The sequence below is a fragment of the Nerophis ophidion genome, linkage group LG07 (assembly GCF_033978795.1).
Source record: "Nerophis ophidion isolate RoL-2023_Sa linkage group LG07, RoL_Noph_v1.0, whole genome shotgun sequence".
NCBI lineage: Eukaryota > Metazoa > Chordata > Actinopteri > Syngnathiformes > Syngnathidae > Nerophis > Nerophis ophidion.
The window spans coordinates 53,618,082-53,630,563 of NC_084617.1; the positions used below are offsets into that span (position 1 = coordinate 53,618,082).

General features: G+C 37.5%; 2 protein-coding genes across 4 annotated transcripts in view; one reads left to right on the forward strand and one right to left on the reverse strand.

The window, feature by feature from the left end:
• Positions 1 to 12,482, forward strand: part of LOC133556503 (uncharacterized) — a 47,473-nt gene that overhangs the window by 24,218 nt on the left and 10,773 nt on the right. The window contains exons 9-12 of one of the 2 annotated variants that reach the window (XM_061906483.1): positions 62 to 233; positions 3,760 to 3,872; positions 3,994 to 4,081; positions 5,506 to 5,565. In XM_061906483.1, coding sequence (XP_061762467.1) covers positions 62 to 233; positions 3,760 to 3,872; positions 3,994 to 4,081; positions 5,506 to 5,559 — 427 coding nt within the window. In that variant the 3' untranslated portion in view covers positions 5,560 to 5,565. Of the gene's footprint in view, positions 1 to 61; positions 234 to 3,759; positions 3,873 to 3,993; positions 4,082 to 5,505; positions 6,576 to 12,482 lie in introns of those variants that run through there. The other variant, XM_061906482.1, reaches the window with a different exon arrangement.
• The window catches only part of LOC133556502 (apoptosis-inducing factor 3), a 53,972-nt gene continuing 50,849 nt past the window's right edge, over positions 9,360 to 12,482 (reverse strand). For both annotated transcript variants that reach the window (XM_061906481.1, XM_061906480.1), the window contains one exon: positions 9,360 to 11,299. In XM_061906481.1, coding sequence (XP_061762465.1) covers positions 11,257 to 11,299 — 43 coding nt within the window. In that variant the 3' untranslated portion in view covers positions 9,360 to 11,256. The remainder of the gene's footprint in view (positions 11,300 to 12,482) is intronic.

Genomic DNA, 12,482 nt, shown 5'->3' on the forward strand with positions numbered 1-12,482 from the left:
ACAAAGCAGGTTATATGTGAGAGTATGATATTGTATTTATCCCCTCTTGTATAACCTGCAGAACTGATGCCTCATACAACAAAAGCGTTCGACTGCACTCGTTCGTATGTGGTGCTATGGGAGTTGTCCTTCCTCTGCTCTTCATTCTCAGTTTCATTCTGAGCACTTTCCCCAAGGAGCAGCTGAGTAATCTGACGGGAGAGGGGCTGGCACACACCCTTTCTGTCTGTACAGTGAGTCCCTTAGTTCATACTCATTAGGGTCTCTTATAGTTAAAAAGGGCTGCAATCATTTGTATCTCCCAATATGATGCAGCCTTAAACATTTTGGGTATACAAACACGTGAAAACTTGATATTTGCCGCAAAGCTAATCTACTAAACTTGTGTACAGAAGGCTGTGTTTCTTAATTGAGCAAAATAGCAAACGCAATCCATTTACCGTGTCTGCCTTCATGTATACGCAGAATATATGGTGATTATCAGAACGTCTATATTTAGTACGCCTCTGCAAGTTGGCACAATTACACACACATGGCTGTGAGAAGTAGGCGATCAGGCTATGAAGACAGATGATTGAGAGATAGAGAATATCCCATCTTTGTGGGTGTCTCCATAAAGTATTTGGACTGTCAGAAATACAAATATTAGACATATTGTTTATTCAGCAATATAATTTTATAATATCATAAGTGCTAGATAAATTAAAAGTGAACTGCCCTTTTTTAAAATGTTGTCTATCGTTCACAATCTTGGAACACAGAATGTATAAAAAAAAATACATCTCTCAACCTAACTATACTGAACAAAAATATAAACGCAAAACTTTGGTTTTTGCTCCCATTTTCCATGAGTTCAATTTTTACTACATACACAACACACCTATTCCTCTCAAATATTGTTCAGAAATCTGTCTAAATTTGTGTTAGTAAGCATTTCTTATTTGCTAAGATAATCCATCCCACCTCACAGGTGTGGCATATCAAGATGCTGATTAAACAGCATGGTTATTGCACAGGTGTGGCTTAGGTTGCCCACAATAAAAGGCCACTCTGAAATGTGGAGTTTTGCTTTTTGGGGTCAGAAAAGCAGTCAGTATCTGGTGTGACTACTATTTGCGTAATGCAGTGCAACACATCTTCTTTGCATATAGTTGTTGATTGTGGCCAGTGGATTGTTGGTCTACTCCTGTTCAATGGCTGAGCGAAGTTGTTGGGTATTGGCAGGAACTGGAGCACACTGCGGTATACGCCGATCCACAGCATCCCTAATATGCTCAATGGGTGACATGTCCTGTGAGTATGCTGACCATGCAAGAACTGGGATGTTTTTAACTTCTCGGCATTGTGTACAGATCATTGCAACATGTGTCGTGCATTGTCATGCTGCAAAATAAGGTGATGTCTCGGACGAATGGCACAACAATGGGCCTGAGGATTTCGTCACGGTATCTCTGTGCATCCAAAATGCCATAAATAAAATGCACTTACGTTTGTTGTCCATGACATACGCCTGACCATACCATAACCCTACCCCCACCATGGGCCACTCAAATCACATTGACATCAGACAACAGTTCTCCCACTCGATGCCACACACACGTTCTGTTATTTGCTCTGAACAGTGAAAACTGGGATTCATCTGTGATTAGAACACCTCTCCAATGCGCCAGACATCATCAAATGTGAACATTAGCCCACTCAAGTCAGTCAAGATGTCTAAGAGATAGGTCGAGACCCCGATGAGGACGACGAGCATGCAGATGAGCTTCCCTGAGACAGTTCCTCACAGTTTGTGCAGAAATTATATGGTTACGCAAACCAATCGTTGTCCGAGTGACTTGTCTCAGACAATCATAGTGGTGCACATGCTGGATGTAGAGCTCCTGGGCTGGTGTGGTTACACGGGGTCTGCAGATGTGAGGCTGGTTGGACGTACTGCCTAAATATCTGAAACGCTTTTGGAGACAGTTCATGGTAGAGAAATGAACATTCAATTCACGGGCAACAGCTCTGGCGGCCATTACTGCAGTCAGCATGCCAACTGAACGCTCCCTCAAAACTTGCGACATCTGTGGCATTGTGCTGTGTGATAAAACACAGTGGCTTTTTATTGTGGGCCGCTAAAGGCACACCTGTGCAATAAACTTGGTGTTTAATCAGCATCTTTATATGCCACATCAGTGAGGTGGGATGGAGTATCTTGGCAAATAAGAAATGCTCACTAAAACAGATTGACAGATTTGTGAACAATATTTGAGAGGAATAGGTCATTTGTGTATATACTAAACATTTTAGATCTTTGAGTTCAAGTCATGAAAAATGGAAGCAAAAACAAGTGTTGCATTTATTTTTTTGTTCAGTGTAAATAAAAGTCCACTTACAGCAGAGCCAAAGGTAGGGCCTCCATTCCGCCCATAGAACCCAATAAATAACCATCCAAAAACCGCCAACAAAACTTCCTTTACATTTTCTGTCCTAAATATTAACAAACTAGTGATATTGTTAATATAAGCGCTAACGCAGACAAACTATAACAGCGCCGTGATCACAAGCTTGTGTGTTTGTATTAACATCACTGAGTGGTAAACTGCTTCCTTGCTCATGAAAGATTATTCTAGAACATAAATCATTCCTCTCACCTGGATAGTAAAATGATGAGAACGTATTCTGACAAATTGGTACACTTTTACAGCCAATTTAGACCGGACAATGGCAAGAACAACACGAAAAAAAGCTTGGTTTCACCCCCCCTTTTTAGCGGAATTATAAGTCAATCTTAAACTGGAATATAACAAGATTCTATTAATCAACATCCTAATGACAGCAGACCTTATACAGTAAGTGATGTTTTATTATGTTTGTTGGCTCTCATGAAGTCTGCAGTGAGTGGTAATCTGATGTTGGGAAAAACTAACAAATGTAATGTATTTTTTAAATTAATGCGCCTGGTATTCTTAAAATTATCAAAATACATAAATAATAAATGTTATTATAAATGTGCCCGTTACAATATTGCATATTTACGTACAGCATGTATATAAAACTTCAATATAGGTGTTTGGATGTTTTTTTAGGGCTTTATCACATTTATTTACAATTTAGAATGCATAAAATAATTTATTTATCGGTAATTGGTGTTTTTCACATAGGAAATATATTATATATCCTATATTTAAAAAAAAAAAAAAAGCCTGTCAATATGTAATAGATGTAATATAAAGTCTGGATCATTCCAGATGCACCATTACAACACCCAAAGCGCACTTTCAGCTAACTAAAGTAGGTTATGTTGTCTAGAATAGGTGGTACTTTATAGTTATGTGCTGCATGTTCAACAACACAACGAAAAGCTTCAGGTTGGACCATATGACTCCATAAATGTGAAGGGAAACAAGTGTCTCCATTGTGACAGCCGGCATACACACAAACATCTCATTTAGATAGCGAAGTCTGCACCACATTTGCACTTATCAATTGTACACACAGTTTTAGCAGATTACCTGCAACACACCCACTAAGAGTAGACACAATTTTATAGTTTGCACACGCTATTAAGCTTGTGTTATTTGGATCTTAGTTGATCAGGCCTTTTATTTATTTTTGCATCAAACCTGAGCATTGTTTTTTTGTTTTTTTAATGAAGAATGTGTCTCACAATTTAATTAATGGCTCGTGCTAATGAATTCCCTGTTGTGACTTACAGTATGAGCGCATATAGTTGCATTAGGACCCCCTTTTTCTTCTTTATCCACTTTATAGGGAATTGTGATGTACCTATGGGAGTGGATTCCGGAAGATGGGCAAGTTGTCTTTGTGATCCTTTTTGGAGCCTTTTGTTACCTCCTACTTTTCCTCTCTAAATACTTCTCTGGGTAAGTAACACAAACTATTTTATATAAACCATTAATCTAGTAATCAAAAACAGAAGGACAATGGTTCGATTATACATACAATGCTTAATTCTAAGTTAATGCCATGATGTTCCACTTCTAGTCAAGGAAACAAGACTCTAACAAAGAAGGAGAAGAGAGTGATGACAGAGTACAGTGATTATATCCAGGATATCGTCAAAGCCAAAAAGGTTAGACAGACTCACTAACATTCCGTATATGTCCGCTTTGTAACATAGCATCTTCGATAACCACAGAATTATGATTTTGTTTTTGCTAGCTACAATGGATGACATTTTGTAATATTTATGAAGTAACATCATCCAAAACTACTTATCTGTCTGTGAGTTCAAATGTAGTCATGTTCTAGCATGCAGAATTGTACAAGGAATAGTGCATGCGGGATATGTGGTGTCAAAACCGGGACACAGTAGAAAGTCTAGGGCAGGGCACCATACCGGTTCCCAGGTTCAGTACAAAACTTGTGAGACAAACAACTTTGCAGGAAATTCCAAAATCATTAGAATGCTCCTATTGTGTAGAGGAACTTGGACCACTGTAACACTTTGGCAGATCCTTGCATTGACATTTAACATTGCCAAGCAAACATAAAAAATTGGGGTCCAAACTTGTCATTTACTTAACTGAGGCATTCCTCGAAGCACCCCTCTAAGTCCTTTTTGGGACACTTTTCTGTTAAGTGATTTATGTAATCAAGGTGTTGCTGTAGCTTTTTTTTACTTAAGATGCAGTCAGTAGTCATTTGTTTATTTTCTTTAGTTATACTAGTGGTGTTCTTCAAGGTTCCATTTTAGGTCCTCTACTTTTCATCAGTTGGGCTATTTAACTGGTAGCTTGAGCGTTCAGTTCAAAGAAACTTTTGACGGACTCAGTTTTCTACTTTGCCCACCTGCCCTCAACTAAGTCCTTCTTTAAAATGCTTTGTTTTTTCCCAAATTATATTTGAGGCAAATGTCTTTAAAAACTTAATTGCTTCTACATTGTGTCATTACATGCTGCAAAGTAGTACCTCGGTTTTGTATGCCCCACCTTTTATAATTATTTGTTTTTTGACGTAAATTTTCACAATAACGTTGCCCCGGATTTTGTATACTGCCTGGGCTATTTTATGGCCAAACATCGCAAGTAAGAAAGTAGTTTGCTTACCCACGTATCATTCACGGAATTGAATGCCAAAACAGAGAATCATGCGCAGTCTGTTTGATTTTTGAGTACTGAGTATGACTTCAAAATAACCCAAAATGGGGCTAAAGAGAGTTGCAAGTGTCAGCACTTTAATAAAAAAGGTGAGAAACATGTTTTAAATCAAGAATATTCAATAAAAAACATTTATGTATCCATTTCATTAGTCATTAATGTAATTTTGCATTTTTTTATACGTATAAATCTTTGTTTTTCATAAAGTGTGTTTTAGTTTGTGGGTGTATGAAATGGATAAGTGGATTCACATGATTTCTTATGGGAACAATTGATTGTTTTCCTGTGACCCTTTTGAAATGGAATAATATAAAAAAAACTAGGTACCACTATACATATTTATCTCATAAAGTGTGATTCTTGTGAATGTACCTCTCATAATTCTTTTTTTCCACAGGGTAAATTGTATGAATGGTACCTCCAGCAATGTGCTGCAGAATATGACCTTTGACTCCGGGTAAGCGTCACATGTATGTACAAACCCCGTTTCCATATGAGTTGGGAAATTGTGTTTGATGTAAATATAAACGGAATACAATCATTTGCAAATCATTTTCAACTCATATTCAGTTGAATATGCTACAAAGACAATATATTTGATGTTCAAACTGATAAAAAAAATGTTTTGCAAATAATCATTAACTTTAGAATTTGATGCCAGCAACACGTGACAAAGAAGTTGGGAAAGGTGGCAATAAATACTGATAAATTTGAGGAATGCTCATCAAACATTTATTTGGAACAGCCCGCAGGTGTGCAGGCTAATTGGGAACGGGTGGGTGCCACGATTGGGTATAAAAACAGCTTCCCAAAAAATGCGCAGTCTTTCACAAAGAAGGATGAGGCGAGGTACACCCCTTTGTTCACAACTGCGTGAGCAGTCAAACAGTTTAAGAACAACGTTTCTCAAAGTGCAAATGCAAGAAATTTCGGGATTTCAACATCTACAGTCCGTAATACCATCAGAAGTTTCAGAGAATCTGGAGAAATCACCCTACATTAGTGGCATGGCCGGAAACCAACATTGAATGACCGTGACCTTCGATCCGTCAGACGGCACTGTATCAAAAACCGACATCAATCTCTAAATGATATCACCACATGGGCTCAGGAACACTACAGAAAACCACTGTCCCTAAATTCAGTTTATCGCTACATCTGTAAGTGCAAGTTAAAGCTCTACAAAGCGAAAACCATTTGTCAACAACATCCAGAAACGCCGCTGGCTTCTCTGGGCCCGTGATCATCTAAGATGGACTGATGCAAAGTGGATAAGTGTTCTGTGGTCTGACAATTCCACATTTCAAATTGTTTTTGGAAATATTCGACATTGTGTCATCCGGACCAAAGGGGAAGCGAATCTTTCAGACTGTTATCGACGCAAAGTTCAAAAGCCAGCATCTGGCTTTTGGGGTGCATAAGTGCCCAAGGCATGGGTAACTTACACATCTGTGAAGGCACCATTATTGCTGAAAGTTACATAGAGGTTTTGGAACAACATATGCTGCCATCTAAGCGCCGTCTTTTTCATGGACGCCCCTGCTTATTTCAGTAAGACAATGCCAAGCCACATTCAGCACGTGTTACAACAGCGTGGCTTCGTATCAAAAGAGTGCGGGTCCTTTCCTGGCCCGCCTGCAGTCCAGACCTGTCTCCCATCGAAAATGTGTGGCGCATTATGAAGCGTAAAATACGACAGCGGAGACCCCGGGCTGTTGAACAACTGAAGCTCTACATAAAACAAGAATGGGAAAGAATTCCAGATTTCAAAGCTTCAACAATTAGTTTCCTCAGTTCCCAAATGTTTATTGAGTGTTGTTAAAAGAAAAGGTGATGTAACACAGTGGTGAAAATGCCCTTTCCCAACTATTTTGACACGTGTTGCAGCCATGAAATTCTAAGTTAATTATTATTTGCAAAAAAAAATAAAGTTTATGAGTTTGAACATTAAATATCTTGTCTTTGTAGTGCATTCAATTGAATATGGGTTGAAAAGGATTTGCAAATCATTGTATTCCGTTTATATTTACATCTAACACAATTTCCCAACTCATATGGAAACGGGGTTTGTAAACACAGCGCTGGAAAAAGTGGCTGTGTAGTGTTTGGTGATACACTGGGAAGTTTGTACTTATACTGACAATCATCTACCAAATATTGCGGCCAAAGGCACATTTACCAGTTTTACTAATTAGAAAGTGCCTTTGATTTTCAATATTCTCAAAAGACTGATTATTGAATTCATAATGTGAATTTATTGTTTCAATATTTTGTAGGCCGCTTTACTAAATTTGTTTTCACTTAATTTATTCACATTTTCTATGATGTCTTTATTATACCATCCCCTCAAACTTCATTGCTCTGATTCTCTGTGTCTTTGGAAACAGAAGAATGTGATATTTTAATGGGCCAAGCTGCGACAGTACCTGGGCATTCTAGTTTTTTATTGTCATACCAGTAACACTTCAGTCGTTTTACACTCCCTTGCCACAGCATTAGGTAAACGTGCTTAATTTAACGAGATCAAAAATGTAACCTATAACAAAAATGTTGCCTTAACAATGTTGATGATGATTATAGCGTCAAATTACATCCTGCTGAGTTCTGTATTTTGGTTATCTAATTAAATTGTGGGACTGGGGAAGATTATTACAAACATCTCGGTAGGCTGCATTGCAGTTGTATACAACTACAATAATACACAATAATTTTAAATATAATTAATGTATATAAACATATATATACAGTGGGGGAAAAAAAGTATTTAGTCAGCCACCGATTGTGAAAGTTCTCCCACTTAAAATGATGACAGACGTCCGTAATTTTCATCATAGGTACACTTCAACTGTGAAAGACAGAATGTGAAAAAAAAAATCTGGGAATTCACATTATAGGAATTTTAAATAATGTATTTGTAAATTATGGTGGAAAATAAGTATTTGATCAACCATTCAAAGCTCTCACTGATGGAATGAGGTTTTGGCTCAAAATGTCACGATACATGGCCCCATTCATTCTTTCCTTAACACGGATCAATCGTCCTGTCCCCTTGGCAGAAAAACCACCCCAAAGCATGATGTTTCCACCCCCATGCTTCACATTAGGTAGGGTGTTCTTTGGATTACAACTCAGTGTTCTTCTTCTATTTTGGTTTCATCTGACCACATGACATTCTCCCAATCCTCTGCTGTATCATCCGTGTATCAATTTTGGTATAAACTCAACTCGTCGTGTTTGGAGGAAGAAGAATACTGAGTTGCATCCCAAGAACACCATGCCTACTGTGAAGCATGGGGGTGGAAACATCATGCTTTGGGGCTGTTTTTCTGCTAAGGGCACAGGTCGATTGATCCGTGTTAGAGAAAGAATGAATGGGGCCATGTATCGTGAGATTTTGAGCCAAAACCTCCTTCCATTAGTGAGAGCTTTGAATGGTTGATCAAATACTTAATTTTCACCATAATTTACAAATAAATTATTTAAAATTTCTACAATGTAAATTCCTGTTTTTTTTTTACATTCTGTCTCTCACAGTTGAAGTGTACCTATGATGAAAATTACAGACCTCTGTCATCATTTTAGGTGGGAGAACTTGCACAAACGGTGGCTGGCTAAATACTTTTTTGCCCCACTATATATATATATATATATATATATATTTCTAATTTTAATTGACTGTGGATTCATGTGCTGGGTCTCATTACATTGTGCGGGTGTATCTTATTTTGTCCCCAGTGGTTAGTTTTTATCATGTAGTAGTGAAACAACCCCATAGTTATGAGCTTATTCTATGGTGAGGTCGTTTTTACTAGACAAATTAACTTTTGCTCCAAACTGACACAATTTTTTAAACTGGAACATGAGATGCGAGTCAAAAGCTGTGGCTATTTTAGTGTTTGGAAACTAGAAATTTTTTTTAAAAATAAACAAAAGAGAATCAAATATTTGAGTGGCATTGATAACACTGGTTTAAAAAAATATTCATTAAACTATTTTTTTTACACATTAAATAATCATTTGTATTGTGTGTGGTCTGAGTTGGTTGGGCTGAGTTTTGAAAATATTTTCAACAATATTTTTATTTTATGAAACTCATATGTATAGGAATATTTTACTGCCTCAAAATGAAAAATGTCAAACATGAACTTTAAGTCTGTGAAATTCATTAAATATTTTCTACCGACCTTTTTCTTTCCTGTGTTTTGCATTTCAGTGATCATTAGTACAGAATAATGAAGTGTTTAGTGAAGCAGAATAATTTTATTTCAAAGATGTAGTTAAAAAAGCCCTCCGGCTTTGTAGAAAGAACACTTGAGTATCGTACATCACCAATGCCTCTAGTTTATACAGACAGAACCCAAGAAGTAGTAATTTGATAAAACATATATTAAAGCAAGACATTCCTTTCTTTTTGAGAAGTACAGGGTGACCATGCAGGCTACGAACCTCAGTTCCCTGAGTTAGTAACAAAAACATCCCCATGGAGGAGACAGCTATCAGCAATTGGCATCATTAATTATGTCATCATTTTATCAATCAATCAATCAATGTTTATTTATATAGCCCTAAATCACAAATGTCTCAAAGGACTGTACAAACCATTACGACTACGACATCCTCGGAAGAACCCACAAAAGGGCAAGGAAAACTCACACCCAGTGGACAGGGAGAATTCACATCCAGTGGGACGCCAGCGACAATGCTGACTATGAGAAACCTTGGAGAGGACCTCAAATGTGGGCACACACCCCACCCCCCTAGTAATGTTGATGTTGAAGGCAAGCATTAATATGGAATCAAATGAATCAAACTTGATTTGTCCAAACTACTAACAAGACAGTCAATAAACAGAGGTATATTTAAATGTTTAAAGGTTATTTAGTACACTTTAAAGCTGCATGTTTGTGTGTGTGTGTGTTTGACATACACTCATAAGCCACAACATTAGGTACACCTGCATAGAGATTCACTGCTATTTTTGACATTTTTTATTGGGCGCATGTGTACTTAATAAAGTGTCTTGTGAGCATTTCTAGGCAAAAACAAAGATGTGTCATGCAAATATAAGGCCTTCATACAAAAATATGGAGGTAAATTTGTGTCTTTATTACCCAAAGCTTTTTTTGACACTGAATGTACTGTATGTACCTGAATTTTATGCGATCAACCTGATTTTTTTTTACATCCTTCTCTTCAAATATTGCTGAGTATTCAAATAAAGAATGTGAGCAAAATGCATTAATGTTTAAAAATCAATTTTGTAGAAATACCGTGTTAATAAAAATTCAGTGCAGAAATTTTCATAATTCACGACCCACTGCCGATAAGTTAAAATTAAAGCAATCAGTCGTGTATTAGAACCAGCCAATGAGGTGTCAAATTTGCAGTCAAGTGACACTGGTCTTGCGAAGGCAAAGAAGAAGTTTATGCAGCTCTACACACTATGTGTACAACTACCTAGGCACCTCATTGGCTGGTTCTGATACAACATTGATTGCTTCAGTCTTAATTTGCCGGAAGTGAGTGTTGAATTTTGAAGCAACAAATATTCCTGCACTGAATCTTTTTGCACTAAATTTTAAATTTATATAGACAGAATTTTTAAATGCTGTATTTTAACACACTGAATTTTTAAATACACATTTTGCTCACACATTTTTATTCAATGAAATTGTCAGCACACTTTGATGTACAAAAGAATTCAGTTCACACAAACGCAAAAAATTTAGTGACATAAATTCATTTTCAAAAAAAAAGCTTTGGTAATAAAGAGACAAATTAACCCCCATACAAGAACGCCATAATTTCGCTATATAAAAAAGGATCTTCTCAAATAATGTTTCTATTAAGTTACAGTGCATTCAGGATTAAAGCTATATACAGTATTATTAATAAAAAAGAATCAAGGCCCATCCGAGGAAACATGTAAATGGCATCTTGCAGCTGAATCCACTATTGTCTTGAAACATGAAAACCTGGGTCAAAGACATCCTGCTGACTAAAAGCTCTCTCACGTCAGAGAGTCAGTCAGCGACATGTTTTAGTGTCTTGAACAGTCACAGTCCACGGACCGGGATAGCTGCCCTGTGTGTCAGCACCATTTAGTGTCCAAACGCCGAGTGCTTGCCTGGTCTCTGCCCAAGTGAAGTCATTGGGAGCCCTTGTCATTCAACCAGGAAATGTCTCCAGTTCTGCAAGAGAGACACACATTAATATGCAGGTTGTGAGACATTACTTTGAACAACTATTTTAAGTGTTACTACTTGCCAAGAACGCCCACCAATTTTAGTGATTTGGTTCCGCACACGGATTAACACAATTCTGAGTCGAAATAATTACTTTTAAAAGGAGTAAAAATTTTTTTTAGGACCTTCTAGATATGTTCAACATTATGAGAGCCCTCTTGACATTAAGTAACACATTTAAGTCACCTTTACGCACTTTCCATGCAATATAATAATGCTGCCTCAAACTGAGCCAATCAGTGACCACGATACTGAACAGCGCGCTTTGACTGGTTTGGTCTTCTCTAATGGCCAATACTACTGTAGTATTGATATCTTTAGTTCATTTAGCCATGTTCATGCTTGAACATGCTTAATTTAGGTCCTAAACGCCGCCGGCTTTTCTGGGCCCGTGATCATCTAAGATGGACTGATGCAAAGTGGAAAAGTGTTCTGTGGTCTGACAATTCCACATTTCAAATTGTTTTTGGAAATATTCAACATTGTGTTATCCGGACCAAAGGGTAAGCGAACCATCCAGACTGTTATCGACGCAAAGTTGAAAAGTCAGCATCTGTGATGGTATGTGGGTGCATAAGTGCCCAAGGAATGGGTAACTTACACATCTGTGAATGCACCATTATTGCTGAAAGGTACATACAGGTTTTGGAACAACATATGCTGCCATCTAAGCGCCGTCTTTTTCATGGATGCCCCTGCTTATTTCAGCAGGACAATGCCAAGCCACATGCAGCACATGTTACAACAGCGTGGCTTTGTAAAAAAAAGAGTGCAGTTTACTTTCCTGGCCCGCCTGCAGTCCAGACCTGTCTCACATCGAAAATGTGTGGCGCATTATGAAGCGTAAAATACGACAGTGGAGACCCTGGACTGTTGAACGACTGAAGCTCTACAGTACATAAAACAAGAATGGGAAATAATTCCACTTTCAAAGCTTCAACAATTAGTTTCCTCAGTTCCCAAACGTTTATTGAGTGTTGTTAAAAGAAAAGGTGATATAACACAGTGGTGAACATGCCCTTTCCCAACTACTTTGGCATGTGTTGCAGCCATGAAATTCTAAGTTAATTATTACTTGCAAAAAAAAAAAATAAGAGCTTATGAGTTTGAACATCAAATATCTTGTCTT